The 18,306-nt window shown below is 53.6% G+C and overlaps 8 protein-coding genes across 8 annotated transcripts; 4 read left to right on the top strand and 4 right to left on the bottom strand.

The window, feature by feature from the left end:
* Positions 1 to 293: 293 nt before the first annotated feature.
* Positions 294 to 825, bottom strand: PG994_010825 (uncharacterized protein; the record flags this gene model as incomplete). Its single annotated transcript, XM_066862234.1, has 3 exons — positions 294 to 459; positions 543 to 709; positions 796 to 825. 3 exons carry the CDS (start codon positions 823 to 825, stop codon positions 294 to 296), a joined length of 363 nt encoding a protein of 120 aa, XP_066711344.1.
* Positions 826 to 1,423: 598 nt separating this feature from the next.
* On the bottom strand, positions 1,424 to 2,848 carry PG994_010824 (alkaline ceramidase-like protein; the record flags this gene model as incomplete). Its single annotated transcript, XM_066862233.1, has 7 exons — positions 1,424 to 1,584; positions 1,746 to 1,892; positions 1,951 to 2,155; positions 2,215 to 2,354; positions 2,445 to 2,592; positions 2,658 to 2,696; positions 2,753 to 2,848. The coding sequence occupies 7 exons, from the start codon at positions 2,846 to 2,848 to the stop codon at positions 1,424 to 1,426; spliced, it is 936 nt and encodes a 311-aa protein (XP_066711343.1).
* Positions 2,849 to 6,666: 3,818 nt separating this feature from the next.
* Positions 6,667 to 9,311, top strand: PG994_010823 (M protein repeat protein; the record flags this gene model as incomplete). Its single annotated transcript, XM_066862232.1, is given in 4 exon segments — positions 6,667 to 8,289; positions 8,351 to 8,523; positions 8,534 to 8,574; positions 8,608 to 9,311. The coding sequence occupies 4 exon segments, from the start codon at positions 6,667 to 6,669 to the stop codon at positions 9,309 to 9,311; spliced, it is 2,541 nt and encodes an 846-aa protein (XP_066711342.1).
* A 150-nt stretch (positions 9,312 to 9,461) lies between these two features.
* Positions 9,462 to 10,684, bottom strand: PG994_010822 (uncharacterized protein; the record flags this gene model as incomplete). Its single annotated transcript, XM_066862231.1, has 7 exons — positions 9,462 to 9,512; positions 9,583 to 9,677; positions 9,776 to 9,939; positions 10,142 to 10,269; positions 10,330 to 10,458; positions 10,534 to 10,559; positions 10,633 to 10,684. The coding sequence occupies 7 exons, from the start codon at positions 10,682 to 10,684 to the stop codon at positions 9,462 to 9,464; spliced, it is 645 nt and encodes a 214-aa protein (XP_066711341.1).
* A 655-nt stretch (positions 10,685 to 11,339) lies between these two features.
* Positions 11,340 to 12,800, top strand: PG994_010821 (WD40-repeat-containing domain protein; the record flags this gene model as incomplete). Its single annotated transcript, XM_066862230.1, has 1 exon — positions 11,340 to 12,800. The coding sequence occupies one exon, from the start codon at positions 11,340 to 11,342 to the stop codon at positions 12,798 to 12,800; it is 1,461 nt and encodes a 486-aa protein (XP_066711340.1).
* Positions 12,801 to 12,996: 196 nt separating this feature from the next.
* PG994_010820 (uncharacterized protein) lies at positions 12,997 to 15,261 on the bottom strand (the record flags this gene model as incomplete). Its single annotated transcript, XM_066862229.1, is given in 3 exon segments — positions 12,997 to 14,793; positions 14,843 to 15,021; positions 15,036 to 15,261. The coding sequence occupies 3 exon segments, from the start codon at positions 15,259 to 15,261 to the stop codon at positions 12,997 to 12,999; spliced, it is 2,202 nt and encodes a 733-aa protein (XP_066711339.1).
* A 532-nt stretch (positions 15,262 to 15,793) lies between these two features.
* PG994_010819 (uncharacterized protein) lies at positions 15,794 to 16,837 on the top strand (the record flags this gene model as incomplete). Its single annotated transcript, XM_066862228.1, has 1 exon — positions 15,794 to 16,837. The coding sequence occupies one exon, from the start codon at positions 15,794 to 15,796 to the stop codon at positions 16,835 to 16,837; it is 1,044 nt and encodes a 347-aa protein (XP_066711338.1).
* Positions 16,838 to 17,365: 528 nt separating this feature from the next.
* On the top strand, positions 17,366 to 18,227 carry PG994_010818 (prolyl-tRNA synthetase; the record flags this gene model as incomplete). Its single annotated transcript, XM_066862227.1, has 4 exons — positions 17,366 to 17,399; positions 17,485 to 17,655; positions 17,861 to 18,088; positions 18,175 to 18,227. The coding sequence occupies 4 exons, from the start codon at positions 17,366 to 17,368 to the stop codon at positions 18,225 to 18,227; spliced, it is 486 nt and encodes a 161-aa protein (XP_066711337.1).
* Between the last annotated feature and the right edge of the window lie 79 nt (positions 18,228 to 18,306).

Genomic DNA, 18,306 nt, shown 5'->3' with positions numbered 1-18,306 from the left:
AGAACGCCGGCGTCAACAAACTGTGAATTCCTGGCTGTAATGGAACAGGCATCCGTGAAACTGCTTGCTAACTCCTCCCCTGCCAAGACCTTGGTTTGCTGCACGTGTGATACGTTCTTCATTCTCATCATACATGCCAGCCAGTACTGGAAATGGCGTGTTTGGCAATCAACATCTCGCTGGGTAGGTAGGGCGTGATGGGCGATAGGAGGGAGGTCAGATGTTTGTTACTCCTTGCTTGAGAGAGGTGCTGGGTGTTGGGTTTTCTTTGCCCTGTTCAGTTGCGCGCCATCTCACGAGGCCGCTGCGGCACTGCCCCGTAGCATCCTGTCGATGTGCTCCTTGCTGTTCTTCTGGGTGATTTCGAGCGAGGTCAGCTTCTTGCCGAGCCCCTCACCTCCTTCTGCGCATTCGTGATCTGGCTCTCCAGCTTCTCGTTGAGACTCGAGACTGGTAATGCTACGAACCTGTTGTTTTTCATGTGATTAGTCCGTCCCGGGAAGGGGAAGTTGTCATTGGTAAGTTTGTTTCACACAACATACATCTTGCCGACGCCTTCGTAGACGCCTGTGTCTTTGGGCAGCGACGCGATCTCGCTGCGCGTCAGCTGTGCCATCCGCATCTCCCTCTGCTTGGAGGCCTGCTGGGTGCGGACGAGGGCTATCTGCTGCTGGGCCACGATGGACTGGGATTCAATTTCCCGCACCAGCTGATTTCACGGGTAAGAAACACCATCAGTCAGTTTTTGATGCCGTTGGCCATAAGATCGGGTGCGTGTATCAGAGGGCATCGTACCTTCTGAAGCGCCTCATTGGAGATCGACATCTTGCATGCACGCCAGATAAATGTGTGATTTTTCGGTACCTCTGTATTGGGGGGTTGAGTGAGGCTCTATCTACCTATTCACGAGGCAGATGAATGCATGTGGTGGTTTTGTTGGTGGGGTTGATGATCTGGTAGCTAAGCTGCAGACAGTGTGAACAGCCGTGTTTCGCTTACTTAACGCACTGTCCTGATGTCACTGCCTGATCGAACATTTATGATCAAGCATTCATTGAGCCAGGTGTCAAACATGGTGATAAACTTCAATTACTGAATGCCATTTTAGGGAGAATTCAACCCAGGGGTACTGTGTCATTGTTCCATCGGTGCTCTTTTTTTCTCTATCCCATCGTCATACTCCAAAACTATACCAGGTTCTATAAGATAAGATAGTATCTAGATAATCTATAGATGGGTGTTTAGCTCTTCTATGCTCCCGTTGGTTTATATATCTATCCCTGTCCCCGATAGATGAAACGCCAGTAGCTCATAACTGCATCGCCTTCAACTCCTTTTGTATCCGCCGTGTGCGTTAGCATGTTCTTGTTATAGGTAGTCGACCCCTTGCTTGCAACTGCCTAGGCGGCGATTGGAGAATTGCTCACTGGTGCTTCTTGGATGCCGTGCCGTTCTGGTTCTGGGCTTCTTGGATGGCCACAACTTCAGGCATCCTCCATACAGAGGGCCATTTCAGCTGGAACTTGTCCTCGTCTCCGTCCAAGCAGCGGTGGATCCATACACGCCAGGAGATGTAATAGTAAGCTAGTCATCGAATTCAGTCAGTAAACCAAAATATCATGAGGGAATGTGCGCGGGGGCGTTCGACGAAGCAATGATCGCAATGGAGTTGTCGTTACTTACCACCTACAAAACTGTTAGCGAGGCACGATGAATGTAGCAAGAAGGGTAACTCTAGCACTTACCAATTCCTGTCATCAGGTGCCACCAGGCGTGACCCTCTAGCAACATGGCAAGGGGAAGCCCGATCTGGCGTCTCCATCTGGTAATGGTTTGGCAGTACATGTTGTCTAGATTCCAGACCAAGAACCCACCCAGGAAGATGGCGAGACCTGTGCCGACGAGGTCAGTATGAGTAAGTGTGCATAGATGTGTTTTCAGATTACTGACCAGTAATAACCATAACCCACATCTGATTGACAATGGCATCCGCTGGCAGTACGGCGGGATTCGGGGCCCTCTTCTCTTGCCGCGCTTTGAGAGCTGGCCGTACTTGTTTCTCAATGATATACATGTTCGAAAACACAACGATGGCAGTCAAGACACCGTACGCATCCTGGTGAAACTGAGGGTCTTTGGTGCGATAGTACCTCTCCTGAATTCCCTAGTGAGCTGCGATGATTCCATTGAAGAGGTAAATGGCCAAGTGCATACCGTGATGTAATAGGAGAGGCCAACAAGAGCCACTCCCAGCATAGCCGAGATGCCTCTACTTCTCCCATAGGAAAAGGTAGCATAACACATAAAGCATGTCGTATAAATCATGGACAGCTCGTCGACCAACTGCATAGGATCTGAAGTCTGTTAGTTAGACGGGGATTTACTGTTGCACAACTCACCCTAGATGATGAGTGAGATCCAAGAAGAAAAAGGAGAAAACTTACATTTCAGAGTGGCGTGAAAGAAGGTAGAGCCCACACCGACAACGGTGTAGCCCATGAAGGCCACAAAGAAGATCCAAGGGTGTGAATATTTGATGCAATCTCTTATGCCTTTATATCCCAACCAGATGAAGAGCGCGTTCGTCAACGTCTTTGGCATGGCCAATTTAATTAGCGTGATTGCCTCCCTGGTCGGCTGCCCAGCTCACTACTTACATTGCAAACCTCAGCGACATAATGGCTCATCACATAGTCCTGCGAGGATGGTCAGTACCAGATAGGGGCATATGATTCTAGATGGAGATACTCACCTCTTCGCAGAAATTCAAGGTCACAGTCTTTTCTCCCCACCAACCTTCGAGCCCCGGCTCACGATAGGGTATCCCAAGAGAGAAAAGAGTATCCATTGCAGGGGTCAACTTGGGAGAGAGCCAGCTATTACTCCAGGTGTAGATGTGACGATGCGTGAGTTTTCGTGTCTACTGTAAGGCTAGGGAACCTTGGTAGCGTCCAGTCTTGTACTAAGCCCAGGACAGCACTGACAACGGGTACAAGGCTGATTCTAGTGCTGGCTTGGTTTTGGATTTGGATATGTGGGAGAGGTTCCCGGCGTCGGCTTGAATTGTTGGTGCCGAAGCTGAGATAGAGAGCGTGTGCGTGCCCCGAAGGATTGCAGAGGCTCCGACTTGACAGTTTGTGGATCTCTAGTTTCGTTGGGGTTTCTCTACCATCGCATCGACTCAGCAAATTAAGGGCTGCGAGTATTGAAAAAGTTGAGTGTCCGGTATGGCATCCGAAAATAATATATATGGAATTGGACTATGGACCGAGGTATCCGGCGAGAGCACATGTAGTATATATGAGGCGAGTAATTCGACAGTCGTTGCGGGACCCGGTTGGAAAACTGGATTGATTGATGGAGGGCCTGCGTACGGCCAGGAAGTAGACTCCAGTCTCTACATAGTCCTGGTTCCAGGAAAGGAATTCTGCCAAACCCATGGCTCTGATGTAAGAAGACCCATTGATTGATTGTAGGTAGTTGGTGGTATCCAGCTTAGAAATGCAAGTAAGTATAGCTGTCTTTTGTACGATTATTCCCTTGATTACTATAACGTGGTTTACCACTGAGTCGGCCATGTCACTAAGTCGGCCACTCTTTCTTCCGACCTACGTAATTAAACTTTAACACGTAATATCTCTATAACCACAATGCCGATTCAATCAAGAGAAGATCGTATCGTTTTAGCAATTCAAGCGACGCGAGAAGGTCTGAATCGAATTAGCCAAAGAGCTGCTGCGAAAGTGTACGACGTCCCCCGAGCTACTCTAGGCGACCGACTCCGCGGTACCGAACCTCGACGCGAAATCCGACATCTATAATATAAATTAGATCCAGTTAAAGAGGAGGTGCTTCGCAATCATATAATTGATCTAGATACCCGAGGGATGCCTCTCAATATTAGTGTTGTGGGAGATATGGCCAATCTCCTCAGAATCGCGCGGCGGCGACCGCGTCGGCAAGCACTGGGTCAGACGCTTTATCGACCGCAACCCGGACCTCAAGACCCGAATGAACCGTCGATACGATTACCAGAGGGCTCTTTGCGAAGATACAGGTGTTATTTCCGGCTGGTTCGCGCTGGTCGCGAATATCAAGACCAAATACGGCATCCTGGACGAAGACATGTGGAATTTTAACGAGACCGGCTTCATGATGGGCATGATCGGGTCAACACTCGTCGTAACACGCGCCGATCGTCGTGGGAAGGCGAAGTCGGTCCAGCCTAGTAATCGGGAATGGTCAACGACCATTGAATGTATCAATTCGCAAGGCTGGTGCATTCCGCCGTTCTTGATCGTTCAAGGCCAATATCACCTCGCAAACTGGTCTCGCGAATGCGACCTACCGGGCGATTGGGTGATCAAACCGACTTCCAACGGCTGGACCGACAACGAGACGGGCTTAGACTGGATTCGGCACTTCGATAAGCATACTAAAGCGCGGACGAAGGGCCCCTATCGCCTCTTGATCCTAGACGGTCACGAAAGCCATATTTCGGCCGAATTCGAGGAATACTGCAAGAACAACGGCATTATTACGCTTAGTATGCCTCCCCACTCCTCCCACCTACTCCAGCCTCTAGATGTGGCACTTTATTCGCCGTTAAAGCGTGCCTATTCGAAAGAAATCGAGCTATTCATCAAGGCGTCGATAAACCACATTACGAAGCTAGAGTTCTTTATCGCTTTCAAGGCCGCGCATTTTACTGTTTTTTAGGGAAAACAACATTAAATCTAGATTCAGCGCATCTGGTTTAGTACCTCACTGCCCGGACGAGATAATTAGCAAGCTGGATGTGCGTCTTCGGACGCCTACACCTAGCCCGTCGCGTCCGGGGACGGCCAGTACCTACAACCCCCAGACGCCGTCCAACCCTCAACAGACGACTAGACACTCTACTTTTATCAAAAGTAGGGTCTCTGCCCATCAAAAAAGCTCCCCGACGCCAATTTTAGATGCTATAGACCAAATAACGAAAAGTATGCATGCAGTAGTGCATAAGATGACCCTTATGGAGGATCGAATACGCACCTTACAGGAGGCCAATTTGGCACTTTCTAAGCGCCGGAGAGCTCAAAAATCGCGCGTCCAGCTTGGAGGAGCCCTTACTATACAGGAATCTCAAGAGCTACAGGACGAGAAGGCAAAAGGGAAGCGTCCAGTGACTAATGAATGCGGAACGGGGGGTCCGTCGAAGCGGAGGGCGACCGGTGGAAGGCGCTGTGGTATCTGCGGCGAAACAGGTCATAATGCGCGAACATGTGAAAAGGATATAGAATTGAGTAGCGAATCGGATAGAGAGTAATTTTAATTAACTTAGAGCGTTAGGGTTGAATTAATTTATATAGAAGTAGTGAGATGTGGAAAGAGTGGCCGACTTAGTGATATGGCCGACTCAGTGGTAAACCACGTTATGGCTTACTTTCGGTTTTTCATTCTTCTTCAAATGGAACCCAAGCTGCATGCCGCTGTTGGATTACTTTACTTTTCGATGTAACCAACCACCTAAACGGGTAGGTCGCCTTAGCCTACCCTTCTCGACCAGGAACTCAGCCTTAGTGGAAATGGATGATTTTGCGTCATTGCACCACCGACACGATAGACCGATGTAGCGACAAATCGGGCGTTATGTAGGTTTTGTGCTACCTAATACCTTATCTGATGTACAATTGCAAGCAGCTCAAACCCCATAAAAATAGAAGCATCGATTTGTCGACGGCCAACCCTTTGCAGCACGAAAGACCTATTAGTTAGTGTCTACTCGGCTGACATCCGCAGCATGGAGCGGAAACTGCGGAAGGCAGTGGGAGTGGAAGTGGGAGCCTCCAACGACTCGCACCCCGCTGCCCGCGTACTAATGTTATGTCAATACATACTACATGTACCTATACAGCAGGTCATCAGTGATGTATGCTGATAAACATTCAATATTTCTGTAAGTAAATTGATCAGTCATGGCAGTAATAAACACTGCAAGTTTAATACAGATCCATATAATCGCGTTGGTCACAGGTAGGGTTAGTAGGATTCTCACATGCAGTCAGCCTAGGTATGTAGACTAGCAGGCAGTACTGTGAGCCTGTCAGGCTGTCTTCAGCTCGCAGACCCAGGTACCCTACGGAGAAGGTACGTACCGAACGTTGGATTTCGATCCATCCAGGTGGGAAAAGGCACGTCAACGTCAGTCAGGCATGGAAGGTATTGACATACCTCAACATCAAGTCCGTTACTCGATCTACAAGAAGTGCACTCTGTTCATTCCGGCTGGAATTGGGCAGTCAATTGTCTGTTTTTTACCAGGGAATTAGACGGGAGGGGGAGTGCGCAACGTGTTTTCGGTACCGTACAGGTTCTTGGGACACGCAATCGCACCCGGCCGCAACGTAAGACCACTTGCACCTGCTTGTCAGAACTTTGAGGCCAGCAAGACATTTTCAGATCACCGTGACACAACTCGGCCTCGCACACACTGGGCCAACTGAACCCAGCCAACTTCGAGTCCCATCTCTGCTCCGGCTCCTATAAACGATGCGTCGCTATTGCAATCGACCTTGTTCGCGAAAGATCCCTGTGCATGACGCCTACTAATACGACGCACAAACTACGGCACTTTACCAGTACCATAGAGCCACCCGGCCTGGTCCCGACATAAAATCGTCGACAATGTCTGCTCCGGCCAAATCTTCCAAATGGGGCTCCTTCCTTCAACAGGCCGTTGCCAACGTCGAATCGCGACTCGATAATATCCTGGCCGAGGAAGAAGGGGACGGAAAGCCATCGTCGCAACCGCCCTCGCGCCCTGCGTCCGCTGCTTCGACAAACAAGACCACCACAACAACGGCCAAGTCGGCCAATGATAGATTACAAGAGAGGCTGGCCAGAGCAGTTGCCGCCAAGAACGCTGCTTCGACTGCTGGAAGCCCTCGTTCGGAGGCCTCGCCTGTTCGGCCACAACGAACGAGCATCGAAGCTTCTTCCGCGAAACAAAGCCCTCGTGCGAGTGTCGATCTTGCCGGTGCCGATGCTGCTTCACAAGCGCCGCGGTCCAGCTTATCGAAGGAAGACTCCAGTACGGCCCAGGATGAGACCGAAAATGGAAAGGGGGAAGGCAGGTCGCAACCAACAACACAGGTATCCAATGTCGCGACAACCCCGCAAGATTCTCCGCGGCCGTCGGTCCAAGAAGACCGCTTCGAGGGCGGCGGAACACCAGCTACTTTTACATCCCATAAGAGAAACGATACGGTTTCTATTAGCGTTGCAGCAAGCGAGAAGATGGTATCGTCTCTAGATCTCTATGAGAAGCGAATACGTGAGCTAGAAAACAGGTTGGAGGAGACCCAAGCACAGCACCAAGAGGAGCTCCATAGCCAAGTCGAACAAGTGGACGCCCTGCAAGCCAAATTACAGTACCTGGCCCGTCAAGCAGCCGAGTCGGCGCGAAAAGATGCGTCATCTGCGCCAGGCGGCAGCCTGGAGAAAAAACTGGCGGAGAAAGATCAGCAGATCGCAGGCTTGCTGGAAGAAGGCCAGAAGCTTGCGGGTAACGAACAAAAACTCCGCGCTGTCATCAAAAAGCTCCGTGTCCAGGTAGCTGCGGACGAGAACGAATCCAACGAGCAGAAGATATGGCGTTCAAAGGCAGAAAAGGAGCTCAGTGGCCTCCGCGAAGCCCTTCAGGCGGCTGACGGCGTGAAGAAGACCAACGACGAGTCGCAAAAGACAATCGGTCAGCTGAAAAAGGACATGGACAAGCTGAAGTCCACCATAGCCTCCAAGGATGCGACGAGAGCAGAACTCAAGTCTCAGGTTCAAGAAGAATCAGAACGCGCCAAGAGCATGGCAGCAAAGGTCAATGACCAAATCCGAGAAGCAGGTCAGTCAAAGATTAAAGAGCTAGAGGAGACAGTGGCGACTCTAGAAGTAGAGAAGAACCTCCTTGCGGTTAGAGCAAAGACGCAAGCTGCAGAGCTGAAGGAAAAGTCCGAGAGGGCATTTGAGCGTGCGCGTGCTGTTGAGGTCGAGCTGAGAGGAGAGGTGCAGGTGCTCGAGAGCAAACTTGAGGCTCTTCGCGCCACAGCTGAGGAAGCCTCTTCAGGGGCCGTCGGTGACGCACAGGCTAAGCTACTTCGCCAAATCGAGACATTGCAAACGCAATACTCGATAGCAAGTGAGAACTGGCAGGGCATGGAAGCATCATTAGTAGCGCGAGCTGCCAGTCTAGAAAGGGAAAGAGACGAGGCGTTGAAACGTGAGTCGGAGATGAGGAGGAAGGCTCGCGAAGCAGTAAGTTTACATCATCGCATACTCGTACAGTTCAATTACGCAGCAACTAACTTGTCTATAGGCCTCACGCGCCAAACGCCAGGAGGAAGAATTAGAAGAAGCCAAGACGAAACTCCCTAGTGTGCAAAAAGACTTGTCTGATCACCAATCCCAACTAGAGTCGCTCCGCAAACGAGCAGAGGAAGCCGAGGCTGCATTGGCCGAAGCGAAAGCCGACTTTGAAAAGCAAAAATCGTCCTGGAAGGAGGAGGCGGCGGACAGGCCAGGGGCTGATCGCCGACCCTGGTTGGATGAAGTTGCCCTAAGAAACAACAACAGTCGGCCGGCATCGCCTTTACTATCAGCGACACAGAGAACCTTCAGTACCGATTACCTCGGCCTGCAAAGCTTATCTACTAAATTTCGCAAGCCCTCCGCACCATCGAGCAAATGGGGACCCCCTCTCGATTGAGCGCCCGCTGTCGGCTCGGCGGCCCTCGCATCAGCCTCCCTCACGGCCCTCGATATTATCGGGCCCCCCTCGGCTCACCGGGACTCCACCGCCGCTACTTGGCGAGGAGCTCATAAGGTCACCTACAGGGACCCCGCATCCCGGTCTCGAGCGCGAGGATTCATTTGACAACCTGGAGACGCCGGGTTCCCCGCATAATATGATGCAGGACGTGGTCTCCGTCTCTACCGCAGGCGCCGGCCCGTCTGTGCAGCTCGTGGAGAGAATGAGTGCTGCAGTGCGACGCCTAGAGAGCGAGAGGGTGGCGGCCAAGGAGGAGCTGGCGCGCATATCGGCCCAGCGAGACGAGGCGCGGACCGAGATCGTAGCACTCATTAAGGAGGTCGAATCTGGCAAGGCGGCGACCAAAAAGGTGGAGGATCTGGAGAAGGAGGTGACCGAGATCAACGAGAGATACCAAACCACGCTAGAGATGCTTGGTGAGAAGAGCGAGCTGGTCGAGGAGCTACGGGCGGACGTCGAGGACGTCAAGGGCATGTATAGGGATTTAGTGGAGCGTACGATTAAATAGTAGCAGGAGAGGTGCTTTTGTTTACTATAACCAGCCTTGATACCTGAGTCCATCCATCCTACCACATCCTGCATCTCCCAGCTAGGTTGCGCTCTTATGGTGTTGTCACTGGGGCGGTATATAAGCCATTTACCCCTTGCTAGATACCATCTATAACTCAATGCCTTCATTTTCCGCCTCGCGCTCGATGTACTTACGCACCTAGATTTACCAAGGGCGTCAGTTTCGTGCTATGTTTTTGGTGTAGGTAAAAACGACGATCAAGACTTACTTCCTTATCTGGGGCAAGATCAAGAGCTAGAAAGCCGTCCGTATCGCGCTTGTCGGTGTCGGCTCCGGCCTTCAGCAGTGCTACAGCAGTGGCCCCTATATATCGTAAGACGTTATCAGCAACAACAACAACATCCGCATCCTCAGTAGGTGAGGTATCTGAAGCCAACGTCGTCTGACTGCCTGTCACGTACCGTGTCCCTCGGCGACGGCGTGGTGCAAGGCCGTGTAGCCCGCGCTGTCGGTGGCGTTCAGGGGGCTCTTGTTCTTCAGGAGCAGGTTCACCATGGGTACGGAGCCGACGGCGGCGGCCCGGTGCAGGGCGTACTGGCCGCGCTTATCCCGGACCCGGCCGAGGCTGGGGGTTTGCTGTCAAGGAGCAGGCGGGCTACTTCGAGGTTGCTTTTCGATGCCACGAAGTGCAGTGCCGTCTGCGGCGGCACGATGTTGTGTAAGCAAGCATGTTTACTTTATGTTCCATTTGCAGTCAGGTGCGGAAAAAGAAATGCCTACCTGGCCATTGTGGTCTGTGTATATCACGTCAACTTAGGCGCTATCACGGCAACAGGGATTGGCGACACTCACTAGTCTGGTTGACATCGGCGCCTCTCGATAGGAGAAGCTCGACCAGCTTCTCGTTGTCCTTGACGCTGACCGCAATCATGAGGGGAGTCCAGCCAACATCATCCTGACGAGATGGTTCTATTAATCAAGGTCCTCCCCAAAGAGGAGAACTGGAGTGTCTTACCTCTACATCCGGGTCGAAGTCCTTCTGCTGTGACAGGAGCAGCACGATCTCGAGCTGGTTGGAGGAAGCGGCCCAGTGGATCGGTAAACGACCATCGTCATCCTTTTTCCGTGCCTGCTTCGGGTCTGCCTTTTTTTGGTTGACGATGCGTTTCAGCACTCGGTTCAGAAGGGTCTACTCGTTTTGCTTGTTATGCATACGTACATTCAATAAGGCCTCCACAACCCTCACTACGAAAGCGTATCAGTGACGATTTCGGCATGTGAGATAGCAGAGTGAGTGCCAAGGGAGGTGGCAACGTACACTTTCCCTCACGGGCCGCAGCATGCAGTGCGTATTTCGAGTCGTTATCCATGATGGCTGATGAGGATGTCACACTCAGTTGTTAGATATAATCAGACACTAAAAAGTGTTCTTTTATTCGGATAAGTCCAATGATGGTCTACTATGCTGTAAGTAGGTTGTCGTCTTCGCTCTTTCGTTTGTTAGTCAAGTCAGCTGCAGGCAGCTGTGGGCCACGCCAACATCCTTCACTTACCAAACGTACAGTCAAGATAACTCGGTATGCAGAGCCAGACGCTTGCTTCTATTCATACGTACAGGTTCGTGATCTTGAATCTGTTTCTATTAGACTCGAGTGGTTCATCTGTGACGGTCCTCTTGGCCACCTATGCAAGTAACGGTGGTTTGGTGGATGTGGGGGAGTAAGTAGAGTTATGTGGGGACAGGACCTTGCGCCGAACTGGATCAATCAATCAGTTCATGAAGTTTTATGTACATCGACCCTGTAGCCGATGCCAACAGGGAAAGAAGATTCTCTTAATTCTTCAGCAACCAGCCCAACCTACCTTCCACATTAATACCTTTCGGCGGTCCCGACCTACACCTGCATCTTCACCTTCGCCTTCAGCCCATTTGCCATTTCAAATCGCTGTACTCCCAATAAACTCGGCCGCCAAATTCGATACAGTGACGCGCCGCGACGACACGGGCGAACCCACCCAGCCACCATGGCGGTTGCAGCACAGCCCGACCTCAAGGCGCTGGTGCACAACAACGCGCGACAATCCAAAGCGCTGTTCGCAGATGCCGAGGGCGGTTCCTCGCGGAAGCGCCAAAAGCTGAGCACCGACACCGAGCTCGAGAAGACGGCCCTGTCCGTCCGTCTGAACGCCGAGTATGCACACGTGCGCGAGCTGCCGCCCGCCCTGGCCCAGAAGCAGGCCAACGCCCTGACCGCGGCGCGTAACAAGAAGAAAGGCAAGGGCCCGGCCCCGGCCGAGGGCGCCGCTGCTGGCGAGGACCAGAAGACGATGAAGCTGATCGAGGGGATCGAGGAGAAGAAGGCCGTGGGTGGCGGGCCGAGCTCGGCAACAAATTCGACCGCGCTCGTGCAGAGGACTAAGACGCCATTCACGCAAACGGCGAGGGGAGACAACAACCCATCCACATCCCTGAGCGTCGCTCGAGCCCAGGCTGCGCATATGGTCAAGCCCGACTGGCACCCGCCGTGGAAGCTGATGAGAGTCATATCAGGACACCTGGGCTGGGTGAGGAGCTTGGCCGTCGAACCGGGCAATGAGTGGTTCGCCAGTGGTGCGGGCGACCGTACCATCAAGATCTGGGACCTGGCTACGGGCAATCTCAGGCTGACCCTCACCGGTCACATCTCGACGGTCCGTGGCCTGGCTGTGTCGCCGCGGCACCCCTATCTCTTCTCGTGCGGTGAGGACAAGATGGTCAAGTGTTGGGATCTAGAAACAAACAAGGTCATCCGACATTATCACGGACATTTGAGTGGTGTATACACACTTGCGCTACACCCTACCCTGGACGTTCTGGTCACTGGAGGAAGAGACGGCGTTGCTCGAGTTTGGGATATGCGGACCAGGAGTAACATCCACGTGCTTGGAGGCCACAAGGGCACAGTGGCGGACTTGAAGTGCCAGGCGGCCGACCCGCAGGTCATCACCGGATCGCTCGACTCGACGGTGCGGCTGTGGGACCTGGCGGCCGGCAAGACCATGGGCGTCCTCACACACCACAAGAAGGGCGTCCGCGCCCTGGCCCTGCACCCGTCCGAGTTCACCTTCGCGACGGGCAGCACGGGCTCCATCAAGCAGTGGAAGTGCCCCGAGGGCGCCTTCATGCAGAACTTCGAGGGCCACAACTCCATCATCAACAGCCTGGCCTGCAACGAGGACGTGCTCTTCTCGGGCGGCGACAACGGCTCCATGAGCTTCTGGGACTGGAAGTCGGGCCACCGCTTCCAGTCGCTCGACTCTATCGCCCAGCCGGGTTCCCTCGACGCCGAGGCCGGCATCATGAGCTCGACCTTCGATGCTACGGGCATGCGCCTCATCGTAGGCGAGGCAGACAAGACCATTAAGATCTGGAAACAGGACGAGAAGGCTACGGAAGAGACTCACCCCTTGGAGTGGAAGCCAACTTTAGGCCAGAGGAAGTTTTAGATATGGAACAGGGCACTACTACATGCCCGGCGTTGTATAAATAGATATATGAGGATGCTATGGGATATGGCAATCAATCATAAAGGGGGAGAGATGCCACGAAAAAGGCCACGCATGGTCAATTGTTAAAATGCCAGAGTTTATACAGCGATTGGGTGGTTCATTATTAGCATTCATATAAATTTTCTACGCAGGACTAAAACACTATCCCCAACGCTCTGATTTCGGGGTCGTCACGGAATGCTAGTTTGATCTCCTCATCGCCCACAGCCAGACGTATCTTGCTAGGCCGTTCCGGTAGCTGCCCCTCTAGGATTACGACGCCGGCCCCTGTAAGATCTATCGTAGCGGCGCTGATTCCCGCCGGCCGCATCCTGCCCTTGAGGTCCTGCTTGCGCCGTGCTGCTGCGGCTGACATGCCGTCCGCCTGTAACCCGTCGTCCTGCCGTCCCGTGGTGAGCAGGCGCACGCGCCGACTCGTCGAGTCCAGCGCGAACGACTTCTTGACCTCTTCCTGCACATCACCAAACGTAGTATCCGGCAGGCCGGTGCGCTGGTTGCGGACGAGCAGTGCGGCGAGCACCAGCTTGGAGGCGTACGGCAGGGCGCGGAGGTACTGCTGCATGGGACTCGTGGTCGCTTCGTTGATGGCGCGCTTGACGGTCGCGATGGTGACCCTGCCGGCCTTGGCGTTGGGCATCTTCTTGTTGTTCTTCTCGGGCTCGCCGTTCTTCTCCCTCTCCCTGGCCCGCTTGCTGGGCGTGCCCGGGTCCCCTCCGGCGTCCGCACCCGAAAGGCTCTTGGCCTCGGTCTCGGCAAGCTCGACGGCGCGCCGGCAGATGTCGAGGGCGCGGCGGGCGTCGCCGCTCACGGCGGCGACCTTGCGGCTGGCGAACTGGACGGCGTCGGGCTCGACGATGTTGCCCGGGACGCCCTCGAGGCGCGACTGGATGATCTTCATGAGCTGCTCGTGGTTGTAGCCCGGAAACGTGATGCGCGTCAGGCCCAGGCGACTGCTGATCTTGTTGCTGAGCGTGCGCTCGGGCAGGTCCATGGTATTGGCGACGGCGAGCACGATGAGGCGCGAGTGCCGCAGCCCGGGCCAGTTGAAGAAGTTGTACATGACGCTCTGGTTCTTGGTCACGAGCTGGTCGAGCTCGTCCATAAGCACGACGCAGGGGACACGGCGCGGGCTCGGGTTGTTGAACTCGCGCTCCAGCAGGTCCAGGGCCTGGCTCGGGCTCACGCGCTGGCCGCGCAGCGCCTCCCAGAGGAGCGAGTAGGACTGGTGCGGGTCCGTGATCTTCATGCCGTTGATCTCGACGAAGATGAAGTCGTCCAACTCGTCGGACCGCACAGACTCGTCCAACTTGGCCACAACCTCGCGCACCGTGGCGGTTTTCCCCGTGCCAGGGGTACCGGAGATGTAGATGCAGGCACCAGATCCGTCGGTAATAGCTGCTTCGAGGTGGGAATACACATGAGAGAACTCGTACTCTCGGCATGGCAGACTGGTGGGCACGGATGCGACATGAAGCTGTGCTCGTGCGAGCTGGAAGGGGGACGACTGATGATGAGCGGGAGATAGAATGCGAGTGCCTAGGGGCGTAAACTCCAAGGCCTTCTTTATGACGAGTTTACGATTCGACGGAGTCACTGCCTTCGTCGTCTTTTGCCTTTTCTTCGGCGTAGCTGTCAGACTCCGGGGCTTGTCGTCTGTCCATTTTTCGTCATCGTCGTGAGTGTCATGCTCTGCGACGTATGCGGGTTCCTCCACGACCTTCGGCCGCCTCCTAGTTGCTTTGGTTTTCGACTCGACGAACTCGAGTAGCTTGGGCAAGTCGTCTTCCCCTTGATACATGCCTTCCCAGGTAAACTCCTCCGTATAGCTTGTGGTCCTCGTGTTGCACCCTCTGCGACAGATGAACGTCTTGTTGTACCCCGAAGAACTGCGTGGTATTTTACCACTGGGGTATTTCTCTGTGAACTTTTGCTGTGACATGATGATCGCCTTTCCATTTAATAGAGGCGAGAGGGTTCACGTCCGACCAAGGGGTGATGTAGAGCTCGTTCCACAGGGAATCCGTCCGCTTCTTCTCCCGATTCCGGATTTCCTTCTCGGTCGAGAACCACAGGAATGTGGCCGCCTTGTCGCCGTCTTCGTCTTCTTCCACGAATTCGCTGATAATGCCGACCCATGCTTCGTTCGAGGACCCTTCGGCTTTCAGCAAACACAGTCGCCGATGCCACACTCGAAGGTTCCCATGCGTGCCCCGACTATTTTGCCGGAGAGGTCGTCTCGCTTCCGTTTCCGCGCCGACTCGGCCCTGTCCGAGCTCGACTGCGTCTCGCCCGCTGATTCGTAAACCCATTCCCACGGGTGATCGTCGACTCCCAGCTCGTCGTCCGAGTCATCCCTTGCGACGCCCCCTAAGCGGGAGCCAGGTTTTTGGCGTGACATATTCTGATAATGGCGGGCAGTAAAGGGCGATAAGTTGTTGCAATTCGGTTTCAATCAGATATTTAATCAGATATGTCGGTTTCGGAAGGCTATGGGGTCAATTGTGTCTCGGACTTCGTTGTCGGGTTTAAGATTCGATTTCGAATTATTACTGCTGCGCTGGTCGAGCAACCAGCGCGTTAGAGAGTGTGTATCGCGCCGTAGGCGTCTTGTCGAATCGCGACAGCACGTGATAGCTGTTAATTCTTTTGTTCCAGCGCTGTCCAACGCTGTAGTGACGCCATAGGGTGTTGGAATGCGTTCCGAATTAGTGGACTCCCCTAGGCAGCTCGCCTATCAATCCATGTCAATTGAGCAGTAGTGCAGTGGTTTGAATCGGACTCCCTAGCATCCTTGTATCGCAAAAAGCTGGGCTTTGATGTGAGCAATCATCAAATTGCTGTCGCATCCTCTTGCACTTATCGGTGTTTAGGAACTTGATGGCGCTGGAGCTTTACCTTTTCTTCTCTTGACAATATGAGAAGATTGCAAGATGAGCTTCTTCTCGTTCGTTCGCGATGAGCGCCTGGTCTTCGCCGGGCTGGGCGTCGCTGCTGTCAGCGTCGTCGGCATGATGCACCTGATCCTCGAGTACTACCGCGACGAAACCGAAATCAAACCGCAACAGCCGAAGACACAATACATCACACAGGAGACCGAGGACGCGCTCAAGATCGACACACTCAACTCGCTGATCACGCATTACAATTTTTCTATCCGAGACACCGCCGTTAAGATCGCGGCCGGCCGTGCGGTCAACGATCCCTCCATCGTGGATCAGCTGCTCTGGGGAATCACGAGAGAAGACTACGAGGAGCGCATGAAGTCCCTCCGGGCCATTACCTTCGCCGTAGAGGAGAAGGACGTATTGCTTGACCCGCTCAGCATCTTGGACACCCCGAAGGCCTACTCTGCACTGGTCCGGTGTCTCGAGCTGGGCCTCGACCTCCCCGGCCGCAGCCAGGACAAGCTGGACGACCCTCTCTACGACGAATACTATCTGCGCGACATCGGTGAGCGCCGATGTATCCTTCTGCTGCACGACCTATTGCACAAGCACGGGGTGGACAAGCTGGTCAAGGCCAAGTTCATCGAAAAGTGGCTCGTGCGACAGAACTGGGGCGAGATGGAAGAGGAGCGCAAGAGCAACTTCGCCAACTACATGAAGTTCCGGAAGAACCGGATCGCCGACATCTGCCACCGCCTCAAGCTGGCCCGGATCGGCCGGCGGGCCCTACGCAACGCGAAGCTGATTGGCCGTGACTCGGCCGGTCGCCTGCGCCCGCAGGACCGCGCCTCGGGGAACCGTATCAAGGTCATCCTGGAGATTAGTATGTCCAACGAGGACGAGAACGGTGAGATACAGCAGGAGAACTTCCAGACCGAGTTCGTGCCCCGGGTCCTGGAGCAGAGCGCCGAGGAGCAGCGACGGCGGAGGCGCCACCGCGAGGCCATCGTGCTCAATGACGGCACGCATTCCCTAGAGAGAGACGATATCATCCAGCGAGAGCACGGAGAACATGATGGTCTGGCCTAAAGAGGCTCTCTGCGTCTTGATAGCAATGAAAATCCTCGCCTGTCAAAACATGTATTATGAGGTCCTTAATCACAATGATAGCATAGGTCACTAATGAACAATGCCTTCTTTTGACCAATGCCATACGTATACGGAAACTTCCAGCTCGGGACGGTTTTCACGGTGTTAAAAAAAAAAAAACTGATCCAACCATACATATATGTAGTAGTGAAACAAGAGAGCGACCTACATAAAGTAGGTCAGGCCTCGACAGCTTGGGAGCTACGATTTGGAGTCGACATGGATAAAGCTCTCTCCCTGTGCCCCGCCCCACTTCAAGTAATAAACCGGAGTAGCAATCGAAACACCGTCAAATAATCTCCAAAATTTGTATACTCACAGGCTCCTGGTTGTTGTGTTGCGATAACTTCGTATCCTCCTGTCTTTCATACGTTGACAAAGCACCCGCACATATTCCCCTACTACTTTGATTTCAGCACCGTACACGCAAGGAACGACAAGAAGCCCGGACACAGCATAGCCAACAAGATGTCGGGCCAAGCCGGTGGAGGAGGCGAAACAGGTTCGTGCCGCTCGCTCGCTCGCCGCACCGCGAACCCATGTGGGCTACAGATGGCAGGGGAGCTAATTTTGGCGACGGCCGACAGTCAACTTGGACACTCTGAGCGTGCAGCAGCTTAGCCAGGTCAAGAAGCAACTCGACGAAGAACTCGAGCATCTCACCTCGTCCTTCACGCAGCTCCACGCCGCCCAGTCCAAATTCCGCGAGTGTCTTCGGTGTGTTCAGCAACAAGACGGGAAGTCCTCCGCCCTCCAAGGTACGCCTCTATAACCGATCCGATTCTCTCTCTCACGACCTCCCTCCGCCGCGCTCCGTGGCCTTTTCTCTTTTCTGTGGCCAGCAAGCTAGCTGCACCAGGGAGGAGAAAAGGGGGTGGGGAGTCTAGTGTACAAGCAGGGAGTTCACTGTTGGGGACAAACGATGGTGAATATTTTGGCTGATGGATAGATGTGGGAGGGCAGAGGGCAAGCAGGTTCTGGTACCCCTTACCAACTCTCTGTACGTGAAGGGGTCGCTCTCGAGCGCATCGCATGTCATCGTGGATGTGGGCACCGGTTTCTACGTCGAGAAGGACGTCAAGTCAGCGGCGAAATTCTACGAGGACAAGACGAATGAGATCGGCGCCAACGTCAAGGATCTCGACTCCATCATCCAGGGCAAGACCAATAATGTGCGGGTCATCGAAGAGGGTAAGACGCATGCCAATCTTGGCTTTCTTGTATTAACTCAACTATCATAAAGAACAAACTAACTCGTCGCTTTTTCCTCCATCTAGTATTGAGACAGAAGATGGCCGCCGCACCACAGCAGCAGGCGCCACAGGCGTAGCGTTACCTAACGTAGAGATCTTATCGCCTACTGCATGCTTAGATCCGGTCTAAGCACTGAACCACATCGTATCATACAA

This window comes from Apiospora phragmitis (assembly GCF_038363925.1).
Source record: "Apiospora phragmitis strain CBS 135458 chromosome Unknown utg000010l:1.0-9815664.0:1.0-9183399.0, whole genome shotgun sequence".
In the NCBI taxonomy this organism is placed as follows: Eukaryota; Fungi; Ascomycota; class Sordariomycetes; order Amphisphaeriales; family Apiosporaceae; genus Apiospora; species Apiospora phragmitis.
This window is presented reverse-complemented; position numbering and strand designations above follow the sequence as displayed.